This window comes from Capra hircus, chromosome 11 (genome assembly GCF_001704415.2).
Source record: "Capra hircus breed San Clemente chromosome 11, ASM170441v1, whole genome shotgun sequence".
NCBI lineage: Eukaryota > Metazoa > Chordata > Mammalia > Artiodactyla > Bovidae > Capra > Capra hircus.
Window position 1 is genome coordinate 71,909,693 of NC_030818.1, and position 18,016 is coordinate 71,927,708.

Genomic DNA, 18,016 nt, shown 5'->3' on the forward strand with positions numbered 1-18,016 from the left:
CAGCACTCTGATCACCCCCAGGGAGCTCCCCAGGTCCCTCTCTAGAGGCACCCAGAGTCCCCAGCCTTTGCTTTGCTCCTGAAGAAGAAGACCCAAGGTTCATTACTCTTGCCCTTCAGATAATGAGCTCTTCTCTGGGAGGGCCTGGAGCCTGGAATGACAATACTCAGGCCCAGGGCAGAGAGAATCCCTGGGCATCAGTGCTCTGGAATTAGGATGCATCAGGAAGCCAGATATCAGGGTCCTCAGGGTCAGCAAAGGTCAGAAGACCAGGTCACACAGTCCTCCCTGATCACATAGTCCTCCCTGCCCCACATACCCCATTTCACTCTCCTCTCAGAAAGAAGGCAACAGAAGCTTCAGAGCCCCAGGGGTGCACACACTGAACTGGATATTACAGGGGAAAGGGCCACAGAAATAGAAATACTGCAGTGAGAATTAGAAACCAAAGTATCTGCCCTAAATACAAGTTTAGCCAACATTTATTTACACTGAACAATGCACTTTTCACATACAGTATATCTCATTTGATACATTAAGAAGATGATATCGAAAAGAATGAAATAATGCCATTTGCATCTAGAGATTATCTTACTAAGTGAAGTAAGTCAGACAAAGATAGATATCATATGATATCACTTATACCCGGAATCTAAAAAGAAAATGATACAAATGAACTTACAAAATGGAGAAAGACTCACAGATACAGAAAACAAACTTATGGTTACCAAAGGGTAAAGGAGGGGAGGGATAAATCAGGAGTTTTGGATTAACAGACACACACTACTGTAAATAAAATAGGTAAACAATAAAGACCTACTACATAGCACAGGGAGCTATATTCAATATCTTGTGATAACCTATAAAGGAATATATATTAATGTGACACAGTGAAGTTGCTCAGTGGTGTCCGACTCTTCGTGACCCCATGGACTATAGCCTGTCAGGCTCCTCTCTCCATGGAATTTCCCAGGCAAGAGTACTAGAGTGGGTTGCTGTTTCCTTCTCCTGGCAACCCACTGCAGTATTTTTGCTTGGGACAATTCCATGGAGAGAGGAGCCTGGCAGGCTACAGTCCATGGGGTCACCAAGAGTCGGACACGACTTGACTGAGTCACTGAGCACACTGGCACATATACATATATATATTTGAATCACTTTGTTGTACACCTGAAACTAACACATTGTAAGTCAACTATAATTCAATTAAAAAAAGAAGATTTTATTATATGTCAAGGCTGTATATTGTCACCCTGCTTATTTAACTTATATGCAGACTACATCATGTGAAATGCTGGGCTGGATGAAGCACAAGTTGGAATCAAGATTGCTGGGAGAAATATCAATAACCTCAGATATGCAGACAACACCACCCTCATGGCAGAAAGTGAAGAACTAAAGAGCCTCTTGATGAAAGTGAAAGGAGAGTGAAAAAGTTGGCTTAAAACTCAACGTTCAGAAAACTAAGATCATGACATCTGGTCCTATCACTTCATGGCAAATAGATGGGGAAACAATGGAAACAGTGACAGACTTTATTTTTCAGTTCAGTTCAGTCACTCAGTCGTGTCTGACCCTTTGCGACCCCATGAATTGCAGCACGCTAGGACTCCCTGTCCATCACCATCTCCCGGAGTTCACTCAGACTCACGTCCATCGAGTCCATGATGCCATCGAGCCATCTCATCCTGGGTCGTCCCCTTCTCCTCCTGCCCCCGATCCCTCCCAGCATCAGAGTCTTTTCCAATGAGTCAACTCTTTGCATAAGGTGGCCAAAGTACTGGAGTTTCAGCTTTAGCATCATTCATTCCAAAGAAATCCCAGGGTTGATCTCCTTCAGAATGGACTGGTTGGATCTCCTTGCAGTCCAAGGGACCTTCAAGAGTCTTCTCCAACACCACAGTTCAAACGCATCAATTATTCGGCGCTCAGCTTTCTTCACAGTCCAACTCTCACATCCATACATGACCACAGGAAAAACCATAGCCTTGACTAGGCGGACCTTAGTCGGCAAACTAATGTCTCTGCACATCATGAGAAACTCTGGACTGGCAGAAACACAAGCTGGAATCAAGATTGCAGGGAGAAATATCAATAACCTCAGATATGCAGATGACACCACCCTTATGGCAGAAAGTGAAGAGGAACTAAAAAGCCTCTTGATGAAAGTGAAAGAGGAGAGTGAAAAAGTTGGCCTAAAGCTCAACATTCAGAAAACGAAGATCATGGCATCCGGTCCCATCACTTCATGGGAAATAGATGGGGAAACAGTGTTAGGCTTTATTTTTCTGGGCTCCAAAATCACTGCAGATGGTGATTGCAGCCATGAAATTAAAAGACGCTTACCAGTACATTCCGAAGGAGATCAGCCCTGGGATTTTTTTGGAACGAATGATGCTAAAGCTGAAACTCCAGTACTTTGGCCACCTCATGCAAAGAGTTGACTCATTGGAAAAGACTCTGATGCTGGGAGGGATTGGGGGCAGGAGGAGAAGGGGACGATCCAGGATGAGATGGCTGGATGGCATCACGGACTCGATGGACATGAGTCTGAGTGAACTCCGGGAGATGGTGATGGACAGGGAGGCCTGGCGTGCTGCGATTCATGGGGTCGCAAAGAGTCGGACACGACTGAGCAACTGAACTGAACTAAACTGAACTCCTTGGAAGAAAAGTTATGACCAACCTAGATAGTACATTCAAAAGCAGAGTCATTACTTTGCCGACTAAGGTCCCTCTAGCCAAGGCTATGGTTTTTCCAATGGTCATGTATGGATGTGAGAGTTGGACTGTGAAGAAGGCTGAGCGCCGAAGAATTGATGCGTTTGAACTGTGGTGTTGGAGAAGACTCTTGAGAGTCCCTTGGACTGCAAGGAGATCCAACCAGTCCATTCTGAAGGAGATCAGCCCTGGGATTTCTTTGGAACGAATGATGCTAAAGCTGAAACTCCAGTACTTTGGACACCTCATGCGAAGAGCTGACTCATTGGAAAAGACTCTGATGCTGGGAGGGATTGGGGACAGGAGGAGAAGGGGATGACCCAGGATGAGATGGCTGGATGGCATCACGGACTCGATGGACATGAGTCTGAGTGAACTCCGGGAATTGTTGATGGACAGGGAGGCCTGGCGTGCTGCGATTCATGGGGTTGCAAAGAGTCAGACACGACTGAGCGACTGAACTGAACTGGTTTCCATTGTTTCCCCATCTATTTGCCATGAAGTGATGGGACCGGATGCCATGATCTTCATTTTCTGAATGTTGAGCTTTAAGCCAACTTTTTCACTCACCTCTTTCACTTTCATCAAGAGGCTTTTTAGTTCCTCTTCACTTTCTGCCATAAGGGTGGTGTCATCTGCATATCTGAGGTTATTGATATTTCTCCCTGCAATCTTGATTCCAGCTTGTGCTTCTTCCAGCCCAGCGTTTCTCATGATGTACTCTGCATATAAGTTAAATAAGCAGGGTGACAATATACAGGGGCTCCAAAATCACTGCAGATGGTGAATGCAGCTATGAAATCAAGAAACGCTTGCTCCTTGAAAGAAATGCTATGACCAACTTAGACAGCAAATTAAAAAGCAGAGACATTACTTTGCCAGCAAAGGTCCATCCAGTCATAGCTATGGATTTTCCAGTAATCATGTATGGATGCGAGAGTTGGACTTTAAAGAAAGATGAGCAACAAAGAATTGATGCTTTTGAACTGTGGTGTTGAAGAAGACTCTTGAGAGTCCCTTGGACTTCAAGGAGATCCAACCAGTCCATCCTAAAGAAAATCAGTCCTGAATATTCATTGAAACACTGATGCTGAAGCTGAAACTCCAATACTTCGGCCACCAGATGCAAAGAACTGACTCATCGGAAAAGACCTTGATGCTGGGAAAGATTGAAGGCAGTGCAGAAGGGGATGACAGAGGATGAGATGGGTGGATGGCATCACCGACTAGATGGACATGAGTTTCAGCAAGCTCCGGGAGTTGGTGATGGAAAGGGAAGCCTGGAGTGCTGCAGTCCATGGGGTCGAAAAGAGTAGAATACGACTCAGCAATTGAACTGAACTGATAATTCAATTTAAAAAAAAAAGGTGATATTGACATGCTCATTTTTCAGATGATGAAACTGAAGCTCAGAGAAGTTAAGTTAGTTGCTAAAGATTACACAGTGGAGAGAACTGGGACTCACATCCAGGTTCTCACTCCAGGTCTCAAGCTCAACCAAAGCATGAAATAATTTATGGATTTACATGTTTATTGAATAAATGGCATAACTAACAAATTGGTGCAAATTAAGAATAATCTCTCTTCACACAGTGTTATGAGATTTTTAAAAATCGTTCCCCAATATTGTGTCATTTGATCCTCACAGCAGCCCTGTGAGGTTTTGCATTCTTTGATTTACAGGTGGGAAACCTGAAACTTAGATTAACCTATTTACCTAAGGCCACACAGTGAGTCGCAGAGCTGAGACAGGTCGTCGGCCTTTAAATTTCACCTATAAACCCAAAACCCTTAATAATCGCTGTATCTCCAGCTATTAACATGTCAGACACATAGAGAAAGCTCTATAAATATTTGCCTAATAAGTGGAAGAATGAATGAGAGAAGGAAGGGAATCAATATCAGTCATGAATGGGGAAGAGACTTAAAAGCTGACGCAGTCTACAAGTAGATTGTCAAAATAATTATTATCTCCATGACTCTGTCCCCTCGCGCGCCGAAGGTGGAGTTCCTCTTCCCAACTTGGCTAATTCCATCTGGGGAGGAGGGGCCTCTCAGATCCCGAGACCCTCGCACCTGCGCCTCTCCGGACGCCCCCTCCCCCCACCCCCCTGCGGGGGCTCAGCAGACGGGAGCCGGGATCAGGAGGGATGGGGGGCCCTGGAGGCCGCCAATGAGAGGGTCGTGGGAGGAGCCCCGAAAGAACCGGGTTGGGGGGGCGGTGATGACGGCGGCGAGAACCCCAGCGGGGCGGGGCGGGCCCGCACGTCCCGGCCGGGCTGCGGCTGAGCGACCGAGGCCAGCTCTGCAGAAGACGGCAGCTGGCGCGCCGGGACGGTCACATCGTGCTGCAGGGGCCGGCGGGGGCAGCCGCACTGCCTCGCGCCCCAGGGACCCAGGCCAGCCGCCAGGCCGCGCGGGCACCGCCCCCTGCTCCAGGACAGACTGCGCGGCCAGTCCGAGCTCTGGGGGCTCCGGGGCCCCGCGGCCCCGCGGCCCGCACCCGCTACGCCTCCGCTCTCTGCCCGCAGCTCGGTCCCGCGCTGCCCGCCTGGCCGGGCCCGCGCCGGGATGGGGTAGGGACAGCGCCACGGAGTCGGCGATGGGCCGCCCTCTGGGCACCGAGCAGCCCCCCGAGGCCTGACCCACCGCGAGGACCGGCGGAGGTGGGTGTGGGCAGAGCAGAGGCGCGAACTGAGGGCGCCGGGGTGCTGCGGGGGTGGGCAAGGCAAGGGGAAAGGGGGGTTCTAGGGCTGCTGTGGGGTGTGGGGAGGAGGGAGAGCAGCTGCCCGCTTGTGCTTTCTGGCAAGTCCTTGACCCCCGCCCCCCCCCCAACTCCTGCCACCTCCAGGAGCCCCGCCTGGATGTCAAGCGGATGCCTGGGTGCCTCCCAGTGGACTCGGTGGGGACCATGGCTTCGCTAATGCCCCTCTCCCCATATCTAAGCCCCACGGTCCTCCTGCTGGTCAGTTGCGACCTGGGCTTTGTGCGAGCAGGTGAGTAAAAGGGGAGCAGGTGAGGAGTCACCAGAGCTAGTCTGGGGGTGGACCCTGGTAACCTGTTCACACACTGTCGCCTGTAGACCGGCCTCCATCTCCTGTGAATGTGACAGTCACTCACCTCAGAGCCAACTCGGCCACTGTGTCCTGGGACGTCCCAGAAGGCAACATCGTCATTGGCTACTCCATTTCCCAGCAAGTATGAATCACCCTTCTGCTGCCCCAACCTGTGTCCTTGGATCTCTGAGCATTCCCTCTGGTCACCGCCCCCACCCCCACCAACTCCCCTCCCTGCCCTGGGAGACAGGTAGCTGGGGTTCCCTGGTTTAAGCTACCCTTCCCACCCCAGTCCTCCAGAATGCTTGGGTGTTCAACAATCCTGGGCTAAGCTTTGTGGACTGGGACCAGGGTGAGGCTGTCCTCCTCTCTCATCATCTCCCTGCAGCGACAGAATGGCCCTGGGCAACGTGTGATCCGAGAGGTGAACACCACGACTCGGGCCTGTGCTCTCTGGGGCCTGGCTGAAGACAGTGACTATACAGTGCAGGTCAGGAGCATCGGCCTCCGGGGAGAAAGCCCCCCAGGGCCGCGGGTGCACTTCCGAACTCTCAAGGGGTCTGATCGGCTACCCTCCAACAGCTCAAGCCCAGGTGAGAGTCTCGATTATTCCTCACCCCCTAAAGCTTTGGATTCTCTGACTGTTTACCTGGTCTTTGGCCTCCTGTTTACTTCCGCAAAGCAAGCAGCAGTCTAGCTTAGATGAGTAGAAGGATGATATAATTCATTGTACTGCCAGGAAAGGAAGGAAAGCAGGTTGGCAGGAGACTGAGTATAGACAGGCTGGTAAGGCATTGTTTGGGGGGAAGGGCTTTAAAGCTTCCTTTTACCCAGCCTCAGTTCATAGCAGCTGCAGCCTGCATGAGTGAGCACCTGACCTGCAGCCCTCCTGCTGTTTGGTCTCTAACCACCTGTCCACCAACAGCTTCCTAGAGAGTGGTTACCAGCAACGGGGCTGCGACAGGTCTACACTGACTCTAGTCCCCAGCAACTCCATCCTGAACTGTCTGCACAGGCATAGCTCTCTAGTTGCTCCCCAGAACCTGGGGTCTGTCTTCTTTTCCTTCTCAGGTGACATCACAGTGGAGGGTCTGGATGGAGAGCGACCACTGCAGACGGGGGAGGTGGTCATCATTGTGGTGGTGTTGCTCATGTGGGCTGGTGAGTAAGCAGCTGAATGGGGGACTGTGGATTAAGTGGGGCTGAGTGAAGGTGGGAGTTGGTAAAGGTTGTAGGGAGAAGGTGAGAGCAACGGTGCGGGGAGATGTTCAGTTGTAGGAGATAAGCAGGAAAAGTTCGAAGAAAGGGAGAGGAGGCTATTGGGAGCCCAGAAAGGATAATGAAGAATGTAATGTGCATGGGAAACAGGAATTCAAAGATTTTCTTCTTTGATTTTCTAGAAATGGCGGGTATGTCCCTGCCCTTCAGGGCTATGAGTGGGGAGGTCAAGATCAAGGCTCAGATTGTATGATTGTGTTTCAGCTGTAATCGGGCTATTCTGCCGTCAGTATGACATCATCAAGGACAATGACTCCAACAACAACCCCAAGGAGAAGGGGAAGGGACCGGAACAGAGTCCTCAGGGAAGGCCAGTGGGGACAAGACAGGTGATGTGGGGCCAGTGAGGGCGGGAAGAGGGGGGGTTGTGTCTAGAAGCATCGAGGGAAAAGGAGGAGGGTCACGGAGGGGCAGAAGAAGAGGGAGAATGGAAATTTGGGATAGAGGAAACAATCACTTTCCTGAAATTAGAGACTCAGGCCATCTTCTTTCACAGAAAAAGTCACCATCCATCAATACTATTGACGTATGAGTGAAGAAGCAGAACCAGAAGACGGATGCACTAATAATCTGGGGCTGGGGCTGGGGTCAGGGAGAGCCCAAGATGGTGATCTGCCCAAGACTGAAGGATCCCACAGTTTCCCAGAGGGTAATGGCACTCCCACAATCTCAGGCCTGGTATCCATCCTCTTTCCACTGTGAGCAGGGCCAGAAGGTAGGTCTGTTAGGCTCTGAGCCCCTGGACCTGGGGAGTGGATATCAGATGGGATATATCCTTCCACCCCCCAGGTCCAGAGGAGAGTCATTTGTTCAACCCTATCCCATTAGGTCCCAAATGGGGCCCCCATTTCACCTGCATCAAGACCCTTGGCATCCCCAGCTGCCCCCACATCTTGCCTCCGGGTCTCAGAGAGCAGTATTTCTGTGGGCACTCCCTCTCCCCCAGAAAATAAAAGGAACTGTCTGGATCTGGAGGCAGACGCTGCACTGCACTACTCCAACGTCTTCCATGGAGCCTCAGGTGCTCCCCCTCTCACGGGCAGCCCCTTCAGCTGCTGGTGGTCTCACCCCTTGGACATTTTTCCAATAAAGGTTCTTGGACAAACTGCAGCTGACTGTATGCGATACTGTCTAGTATGCTGAAGACACTTCTCCACTGCCTCTCCCCTGACCACAAGGGCCTCTCACACCACCACTACCAACTTGACAGGAGCAGACTCGTATTTGAAGGTGTTTGCTTTGATTCTTCAGTCTAGAATGGGTGCAGAGGGGCCAGAAAGGGGCATAGAAAACTAGGGCCCTCGATTATTTTGCTTTGTTGAGTAAGAAGGAGGAACAGGGGGAAAAAATGGAGGATATAAATTCTTTGTGCACCAGTGGAAAATAAAGTTATGTTACATGAGAGGGCCAGGAGCCTTTTTATCTTCACTGCCCACGTTGGCACCCCAACTCTTCATCATTTATTCCACTGACTTCATCAACACTGAGCTAGTAATCAGTAAAGGACTGAACAGGGTTTTGGAACAAATTAAAGATTAATGGATCCCTGGGGGGGCAAAGTGTTCCTCTCCTGTGCATTTCTATGCCTATTCTTCCCTGTCCATGCTTTCCCTTTTGTCTGTCTGTATGTCTCTCTGTTCATTCAGTCAAAGCCAATAATAATTATAAAGAATAAATGAGTTTATATTTACTCTCTGCCATTATATCCAGAGGAGCATTCTGGAAATAAAACTGGGGTTGGAACTCTCCTGTCAAAAGAATTATACTTTGGGCTCTGGGGCCTACTTGTTTCCTGTGAAAATAGGGACTGTCCTCCACTTTTTCCCAAGTTCCAAGGGGAGGTTGGTGCCAGTGAAAGAAATACCTGTTGACATCTGTAACCACTAAGGGGGAAAGACTTCAGAACCCAGAATCTTTCTGGACAGCACAAGCTACACTGTCTGGAAGGTAACAGTCTTCGTGTGATCAGTCAACGTATGACCCTCCAGTGGAGGCTTATGAATAACTTCCCTTTTCTGCATCTTGATCACTCTACTTTGTTATAAGAAATTACATCAATTACATCCTCTGAAAGGAACCCCAATCCAAAGTCAAGAAGTATCTTTGATACTTATCCAAGCTCCAACCCCGGTTATCACAAGACTAAATCTGTTAGGTGAGCCAAGCTTTGGTCTGCCCTCTGCCCTAAACCATAAAAGCATCCTGATCTAAGCAGGAGTCTTAAATCCACCGTTTTTCAGTTCAAAAGTAGGGTGCTTTACCTCCCTCTGACCACTGGTTACAAAGCACATTTCTCTCAGACTCTGGATACATCATTTCTGGGAATGAGAGTGTCACACGATATATAGTAGCATGGCACGGAGATAAGGAGCTAGACACTGAGAAGGAATCCAAAGGGTGTATAAACGTATCAGCTCTGGCTTGAATCCCAGTTCGTCCTTAACCCGCTGTGTTAGGTTAGACAAGTGAGCCCTCTAATTTTGAGTCTCCTGTTATGTAAAGTGGGACTAATAATGTTATCACCGTCAAAAGGTGGCTTTGAGATTAAGTGAGACATGTACAACACTTCGTACCGTACCTGGCAGACACATACTGAGTATTCATTATTAGCCTTGTGATCCTGGGCAAGTTATATAACCTATTTGGGTTCAATTCTGTCAACTGTAAAAGGCCTGTAAGAGCAACTGCCCTGCTTTTCTCCAGGGTTGTGAGGATTAAAAGAAAGCGCTCAGCCGCGTTTACGAACATCAAACACCTAGAAAGACTAAGATTACATAGGACCCCGGAGTTTGCCGAAGGCTTGTGGGAGTGGCTGGAGTTTGGGTTTGCATGCCGCGACGGGATTGGTCGAGAAGAGAAGTCAGCAAACCCTCTCAGGGTCCCGCCCTAGATCTCAACGCGCCTGCGCGCGCTCTATTTACTAAGCTGCGAAACTGCGTGGTGACCTTGCGACGCGTGTCGCGCTCAGGTCACTAGTGCGTCAGCGGCCGTCGCTGCGGCTGCGTGGCGGGTTGTCCAGGTAACCACGGGAGTTGTCGCTGTCTGTAGGCATCTGAGAGACAGGTGTTCGTCATGCAGTTGAAGCACCTGAGGACGCTGCTGAGCCCTCAGGTGAGGAGTCGCGTGCCTCTTCCCTCCCTCGCCCGCCTTAGTGTTCCACGGAAAGTGGGGGATTGAAGTTTAAAAATGGTGAGCGCCTACTGTGTGCAGAAGACCGAAGGCTTTAGCGGTGATACGGACTCTGCTCCGTCGATAAGAGTGTGAAGTAGGGGAGAGGGGGCTGCTGAGCACCGTAGCTTTCAGTTCATTTCATTTAACGGATCAGTTGTGTACCAGGTCCCATGCTGGGGCTCCAGGGGATCCAGAACTTCCTCAGTTGTTGCCTTTGCTTTCGAGAGGCTCGTACTAGAGGAAGAAGCGCGTGTGTAAACAACTAACAATAATCTACATGGTGCATGTCCCACCGAAGGGAGTGCAGGCGACCACATCGTTCGTTCTGGTGGTGAAAATCTCAGATTCAGAAGAGGTTGGGTGCTAGGGATGTAACTCTAGAACATGCTGAAGAAAGGCTGGGTTTTGGAGTTAGGAGACCAGAATTCAAGTCCTAGCGTCACCACTACTTTAAATAAATGACCGGATACTTTAGCCTTTATCGCACAGGCTCTTTAAGCACTCATCCAAACTTTTACATTTGGAAAAGGGGAATAATAGTAATCGCAGCCTTAGGGGATTAGGGGAAAGAGTTAAAGGCAGTAGTATACACAAGAGAACCTTGTAAACTAAAAAGCAGCAGGAAAACTGTTAGACAAGAGAGAACGATATTCAGAATTCAAAGGAAAAAAATTCAAAGGACAAAATAATACAAAGCAAGAATATCTGTCAGAGTTGAATGTTTAATGTGTACCAGGGCAGCATAAATAAAGAAGTTGGGGTTGTGGATTATAGAATCAGGTACACGTGGATTTAAATCTTGATACTGCCGCTTAAACTGTGTTTGTAAACTTGAGCAAATTACTTAGACTTTCTGTGCCTCCATCTGGAAAAGATGCATAAAAGTAGCATCTAACTCAGTAATGAGATAAAGTGAGATAATGCATATCACACACTTAGCAAAGTGCCTAATCTGTAGTGCTCGTTAAAACTTAGCTATTATCCTCTTCTCTACCTCATTTTGGAGAAGGAAATGGCAACCCACTCCAGTGTTCTTGCCTGGAGAATCCCAGGGACAGGGGAGCCTGGTAGGCTGCCATCTGTGGGGTCACACAGGGTCGAACACGACTGAAGCGATTTAGCAGCTACCTCACTTAATCCTCACAACAGTCCTGTGAGGTACATATTGTAGAGAAAGGAGAATTGATTATGGGAATCAGGAAGGCTTCACAGAGCATGTGGCTTTAGGAAAATAGAAGGAAACCAGAACAAAAGAGAGGTGTACTCATTGCTTTGAATCTGTATTTTGAAAATTCCTTTACCCTAATAGAATAATTGGAAATGAAATCTCCCTTCAATCTTTCAAAATAAGGTGATGTCAGATGCAGGAAAGGACTATGTGCCCAGGATGGTGCAAAATGATGAAGGAAGTTGGTCAGCAACAATTGATGAGGAGCCTTCAACACTCCTAACCTAATTTAGTTAAGAGTTGGAGAAGGCTAAAGGTGGTGGGGTGACTATTTTCTGATTCTGGTTTGAGGATTTTGATTGGAAAAAAAGGCCCTTTTTACCTCTGACGTTGAAAGTGGGTAGGTTAGGAGTAAAAATTAACAATGTCTTAAGCCAGGGCTCTACAGCGCAAGTAGTTAATCAAACGGAGCAGAAACTAGATTTTTTTTTTTTAAATTTCTAGGAGGGAAATCCTTAGTGCAGAACCTGCTGCATAGACCACCAGGGCTGGTGGTGGAAGGGACAGACATGGCAAGAATAATTCACCAGGAGTTGATCACTTCTAATTTGGGCCTCTGTGAAGTGGATTGTTAAGGGAAAAAACAACAATGACAGATATAAAAATAAAAAACAAAGGCATTTTTTGAATCCTAAGTCTCAACTGTGATTATTTTACTTCCCATTCCAGAACTTTTACTCTTTCCCTTTTCTCCCAAATAAGTCCAAACTCAGCCTAGCTTCAAAGAGCCTTCCTGAATTGGCCTCCATCTGTTTTTCCTGCCTTCCCCCTTCTGCTCTGCTGTTAACAATGTAGTGTCAGCTAAATTAAATGACTGTTTATTCACCAGAACTTGTTATCGCTCATGCCATTTCTTCTACCTCAGAGAATTTCCCTACTTAACTGTATCCATTCTTCAAAGCTTAGTGTTGATCATTTAAATGGAAAATTATCTCAGGCTTTTCCAAACTGTTATAGTGCTTTGTATGTGCCTCCCTTATGGGACTTTTTCCATTTTTAGATCTTTGGGCAGGAACCACGTTTTGCTCTTTGTCTCTATCTCTCAGCCCTTGGCCAAGTGCCTTTTTCAGTTTGGTACTCAAAAACATTAATTGAATTAATGGCTAAAGACCAAAACTTAATCAGACCAGTTGCATTTATTTCAGTAGCAGAATGAGGGAATAAGAAGGCCACTGTAGGGGCACACTGGTACTTACTTACTGTGTCATCTCCTAGTGCGTTTGCATTATGGTTTCTAGAAGCAGTTTGTTCCCACCATCCAGGGCTCTGAGGCCTGAGACCTGGACAGATCATGGGCATCTCTTTGTTTTAAGGACTGTGCTAGAAGGAAAATTGACCAAAGTCACACTAGAAGTAATGGACCTAGAAATGCTAACAGAACTAGAACTAGCATTCTCCACCAGTGTCTGGATTATTTTTGTCCCCTTTACCTCTGCAGGATGGAGCTGCAAAGGTCACCTGCATGGCATGGTCCCAGAACAATGCCAAATTTGCTGTCTGCACAGTGGACCGTGTGGTCTTACTGTATGATGAACATGGGGAGCGAAGAGATAAATTCTCCACCAAACCAGCTGACATGAAGGTGAAGGGAATACTCACATGTACCTTAATCTGTTGATGGGACCTTAAAAACCTAGAAGGCTTCCATACCTACTACCTAGCCACAGGCATAGGAAATGGCCTGCCCTTCCTTTTTTCAGTACAAAGCCCTCAAGCCCACTACCATCAAACATGTACCTTTTCTTCTCTTTTCAGTATACTCATTGCTTCTTTTTTCTGTCCTTTTCTTTCTTTCTTATTTTTTTTTTCTTTTTTGACTCTTAGTATGGCAGGAAGAGCTATATGGTGAAGGGCATGGCTTTTTCTCCTGATTCCACTAAGATTGCCATAGGACAGACTGACAACATCATCTACGTCTACAAGATTGGAGAAGACTGGTGAGGATAGAGATTGGGAGATAGGGTGTCCCAGAGAAGGGCAAAGTGGGAAGAAATGCTCCCCTGGGAAGGGGGAGTGGACAGCATAAGGAGCCACGCTGGGGCTTGGGAGGCAGGGGCCTTCTGGAGTCTGTTGCTGCCCTCTCTTTGCCTACGCTGTGTTTCCTGTGATCCCATCCCTGGAGGAATCAGTCTTAGATCAACAAGGAGGCCCTCTGAGATCCTGAGGAGCCAGGAGTGATGTTCTGTTTTTATTATTCTTCCAAAGCTACTCTGGCTCCTTCTTACGCCTCCTCTGAGGGCTTCTGTGGAGTGACAGGCAACACTGGTGGGCCAAGGATGGTGTCTGCAACTCCTTCCCCTCCCCCAGCATCATTTGTGGCAATTATTCGTGGCTGTGGTTTTTAATATGCTTCTCTCTTTTATTTGGCAGGGGTGACAAGAAAGTCATTTGTAACAAGTTCATCCAGACGGTAATGTTCTAACCAGTCCCTGAGAGATCAGGAGGAACAAACATATCAGTATATCTGCTTATAAATACAGCCAGAAGTTGGCATTTGTTAATATCTGGCTCTGACTCTTCCTGCTGCATGAATGGTGCTGCCTGGCTACTTACCTCCCTGTGCCTTTCTCCTTAGAGCCCAGTCGTGTCCCCTCCTCTCCTTCCCTGTGGGCGGTTGGGGTGGTGGCATGTGATAGGCTGTTCAGGTTTAGATTGTTTATCTTTGTGCTCATATACATAGACAGGCTTATCCTTTTCATTCTTGCTTTCTTCCAGAGTGCTGTTACTTGCCTGCAGTGGCCAGCAGAATACATCATTGTCTTTGGGCTGGCTGAAGGAAAGGTAAAGGAGGGAAGCGAAACACAGGAGAGGCTGTGGATGGGGATAATGGTTCTGGAAAGAGGTATATAGTTAATCTTCTCCCTGAGGGTCAAGTTACGTACTGGGGGGAGACCACACAGGGAACAGTTTTTGTGTTTTTATTTCTTGTTCCTTAGGTCCTGGGTAAAGTTGAAAGTAGCCTAAACAGACTTGTGTCCACTCTCCCATTTTCAGGTTCGTTTAGCAAACACCAAAACTAACAAATCATCTACCATCTATGGGACAGATTCTTATGTGGTGTCCTTGACAACAAAGTGAGTAAGGAAGGAGGGTATCCCAGAAGCCTGGGAATGGTAGGAGAAGCTCTAGGGGAGTCTTGGCTTGAGGGACCATAGTGTGAACGATGGGGAGGGCTGGGAGCGGGAACCACAGGTAGAGTAGTGTCTGATGAGGAAGGGGACTTTCTTGGGGAGACAGGATGTCCTAACTGTTTCCTTTATGTCTCTCTTTTCTTCCTTTTCCCCTTTTTTTTAGTTGCTCTGGGAAAGGAATTCTCTCTGGTCATGCAGATGGCACCATTGTTAGGTATTTCTTTGATGACGAAGGCTCAGGAGAGTCACAGGTATGAATAAAGGGTGCCCTGGGAGAGGGGAGAAGGAAAACCCAAGCACTGTCCTAGGGGAGGTTTGACATCTAAGGAATTTAGATTATGGTGCTCAGGGAGGAGGCTGGGAGGGTGAGGCCTCAGGCAGAGAGACACCTGGATGTGGCCACAGAAGAGGGTTTGTTTTCAGGAGGCCAGAGCTCAATAGTTATAGGAAAGGATGAATCAAGTGGAAGGGACCTTGAGGTAAAGGGGAATAAAGACTCTGAGAGAAATGAAAATTGAAAATTATTCTCATTTATATAAAATGTTTTACATATGTATATAAATTCAGAGAAAAAAAGTTGTTTATGCTTGCAAGGGAAAATATAGAGGAATAAAGGAAGGTTCGTGTTTTAATCCTCTATTATTTGAATCATTTACAATAAGAATTATTGGTGTAATAATTAAATGTGCCCTTCCTAAAATAAAAGAGTCATATATTCCCTGTGGGCCTATATAGTGTTAGTTGATGTATAGGTCAGCTTCCTTTGGGGGCCTTATTAGGTGAGTATTGAAGATTTCCAAACAAGTATTTTGAGGTTTCCTTGTGAACATAAGGGCTTCCCTTGTGGCTCCTCTGGTAAAGAATCCGCCTGCAATGCGGGAGACCTGGGTTCGACCCCTGGCTTGGGAAGGTCCCCTGGAGAAGGGAAAGGCTACCCACTCCAGTATTCTGGCCTGGAAAATTCCATGGACTGCGTAGTTCATGGGGTCGGGAAGAGTCAGACATGACTGAGTGACTTTTACTTTGAACATAAAATTGATAAGTGCATATATATTAAAATGTCATAGAAGATGTGTATGTTGTATGAGACAGATAATTTGTGAAGTCTTCAGATTAGGATGTGTTATGGCAGGATAATGTTGGGGAAAAGATTTCCTCAAGTAGAATGATCCAAGGGAGTGTGTCAGATGCTAGGAATGAGAAATTTCCGAGGTGGTGTCCTCAGAGTGACAGAAACCCTCTTCTACTCTTAGGGAAAGTTGGTGAACCATCCGTGCCCACCCTATGCCTTGGCGTGGGCAACCAATAGCATTGTGGCTGCAGGCTGTGACCGGAGGATTGTGGCCTATGGAAAGGAAGGCCACGTGCTACAAACTTTTGACTACAGCCGTGACCCTCTGGAGCGGGAGTTCACCACAGCTGCAGCAAGTCCTGGGGGCCAGTCGGTTGTGCTGGGAAGCTATGACAGGTGGGTCCCTGTCCAGCTGTGGCTTCTGCCTACTTTCCCTGTGTACACTCTTCTTTAGCCTGGTTTTGCTTCCCAACCAGAGTGGAAGATTGGCTGAGCATCAGAGTCAAGTGATTCTCAAGGTTTAATTCATGCACATTTTCCTCTTCCTGCTCCCACCGTCCGTTAGCATGCCAGCAGTTCCAAGATGCACCGTGCTCTGGTTGTGTGGGTCTCTCTCCCCAGGACTCCACAGCAGACTTCATCTCTACTTTCTTTGTATTCCCCTTCCGCCTTTTCAGACTACTGGCTTTGTGTTTATCACACTGTATTATCCTTTGGTGTTTGTATCTAACTGGCTAGTTTGAAGAGCCCTTAAGAAGAGAGCCTCTATTTTTATTTTTTCAGGTCTCCAAAGCCTAGATTAGCATCTAGTATATCATAGGTGCTCAGCGGTTTGAGAATGAATGCATGAATGATGGAACAGTGCATAAACAGCTGGAGTCTAGGTCCCATCTCTTCCTGGAGTGCTTTTAACCCCAGCTTTGTCAGTGCTGTCTTTGTCCCTTTCAGTCTCATGTATGTCTCTTCCTTTCTTTCTTCTCCAACTCCTAGCAATTCTCTTTTCTTTTTCTGTATTTCTCTATACTAACAGCTCATTTTTCTAAATATCCATAATCTCTTTTTATTTTTTCACTCCTATCTCTCTTACTCTATTTTACTTTTGACTTGATTTTTCCCAGTTTACTTCCCTTGAACATTTTTGTTCTCTCCTACTAGAGCCCCCCATCCCCCGCCACCTTGTCTGTTTTCTTTTATTTCCTCTGTTCGCTGATGTAGCAAAACTCATTTCCTTCCATTACAAGCCCATTTACACTTTTTCTCAGCCTCCATCTCTTCTAAAAGCCACATACTTAATTTCAGACTTCGGGTGCTCAACTGGAGTCCTCGGAGAAACGTCTGGGAAGAGGCAAAGCCCAAGGAAATTGCCAACTTATACACCATCACTGCCTTGGCCTGGAAGCGGGATGGCTCACGACTCTGTGCGGTATGCAACTAGTAACCCCTTTCTGCTTTGGTGACTTCTTCAAATTAAGAAAAATCCCACCTGTCTTAAAGCACTCTCTCCTGACACTGGAGAAACTCCTGTTCCCTTTTGATCACAGTCTAAAACTCCGATGTTCCAGGCAGGAAAGAGAAATCCATACTTTATTGGAGGTCACATGGGTCAAGAGTTTTATAGGCAGGGCTAGTTTCTCCCTCATATCCCATCACTAACTATGTGGTGCTCTTAAGACCTGCAAGTGCCACCTCTTTCCTGCTGATACTTCCAAAAACTACCAGCCCTTTCACCGCCAACTCTTCTGTAGATTCTAGAACCTAGGGTTTGAGAGTGTCTCTAAATACCCTCTTCACACCTCTATACTGTGTGTGTTACCCTTTATGCTGCCACTTTCCCTTCCAGGGCACACTCTGTGGTGGAGTGGAACAGTTTGACTGCTGCCTCCGAAGGAGCATTTACAAGAATAAGTTTGAATTGACGTATGTGGGACCTAGCCAGGTAAGCAGCTGATAGCCTACCACACTGAAGTCATGCCATGGCTCATTCATCCTTGTAGTCCTACCCTGTGTTCTGGCCACAACATAGACTCAAATTTAACCTCTGGCAGAGCTGTTCTGAGGAACAGAATGTGTCTGACAGCTTTCCCACTATAGTTCTTCCAGCTTATTGTAAGAGAAGGATTAAATACCAGGTTTAAGGGGTACAGAGATTGCCATTTACATCTTCCTGGTTTAAAACTTGACTCCCTATAGGATGTCAACTGGGGAAGTTGATAAATAGGATTATAATTCTGAATTCCTTTGTTCTAGGGCTTCTGAACTCACTGTATATGATGGTGCAAGCTCATGCCTTAGTTCCCGATCCCAGTTTTATCTTTTCTCTATCTCTACCCTCCTTTCCTTCATTTATTATTCATTGATT

At 47.2% G+C, this 18,016-nt stretch overlaps 2 protein-coding genes across 3 annotated transcripts in view; both read left to right on the forward strand.

The window, feature by feature from the left end:
* On the forward strand, positions 5,012–8,165 carry FNDC4 (fibronectin type III domain containing 4). Its single transcript, XM_018055496.1, has 7 exons — positions 5,012–5,387; positions 5,573–5,717; positions 5,804–5,919; positions 6,166–6,370; positions 6,849–6,938; positions 7,260–7,384; positions 7,552–8,165. Exons 2-7 carry the CDS (start codon positions 5,597–5,599, stop codon positions 7,585–7,587), a joined length of 693 nt encoding a protein of 230 aa, XP_017910985.1. The 5' UTR covers positions 5,012–5,387; positions 5,573–5,596; the 3' UTR covers positions 7,588–8,165.
* IFT172 (intraflagellar transport 172) overlaps positions 9,969–18,016 on the forward strand; it is a 34,346-nt gene continuing 26,298 nt past the window's right edge. Inside the window, exons 1-10 of one of the 2 annotated variants that reach the window (XM_005686884.2) lie at positions 9,969–10,166; positions 12,893–13,036; positions 13,279–13,391; positions 13,825–13,864; positions 14,170–14,235; positions 14,449–14,528; positions 14,749–14,836; positions 15,839–16,053; positions 16,957–17,080; positions 17,498–17,593. In XM_005686884.2, coding sequence (XP_005686941.1) covers positions 10,128–10,166; positions 12,893–13,036; positions 13,279–13,391; positions 13,825–13,864; positions 14,170–14,235; positions 14,449–14,528; positions 14,749–14,836; positions 15,839–16,053; positions 16,957–17,080; positions 17,498–17,593 — 1,005 coding nt within the window. In that variant the 5' untranslated portion in view covers positions 9,969–10,127. The remainder of the gene's footprint in view (positions 10,167–12,892; positions 13,037–13,278; positions 13,392–13,824; positions 13,865–14,169; positions 14,236–14,448; positions 14,529–14,748; positions 14,837–15,838; positions 16,054–16,956; positions 17,081–17,497; positions 17,594–18,016) is intronic. The other variant, XM_013967798.2, reaches the window with a different exon arrangement.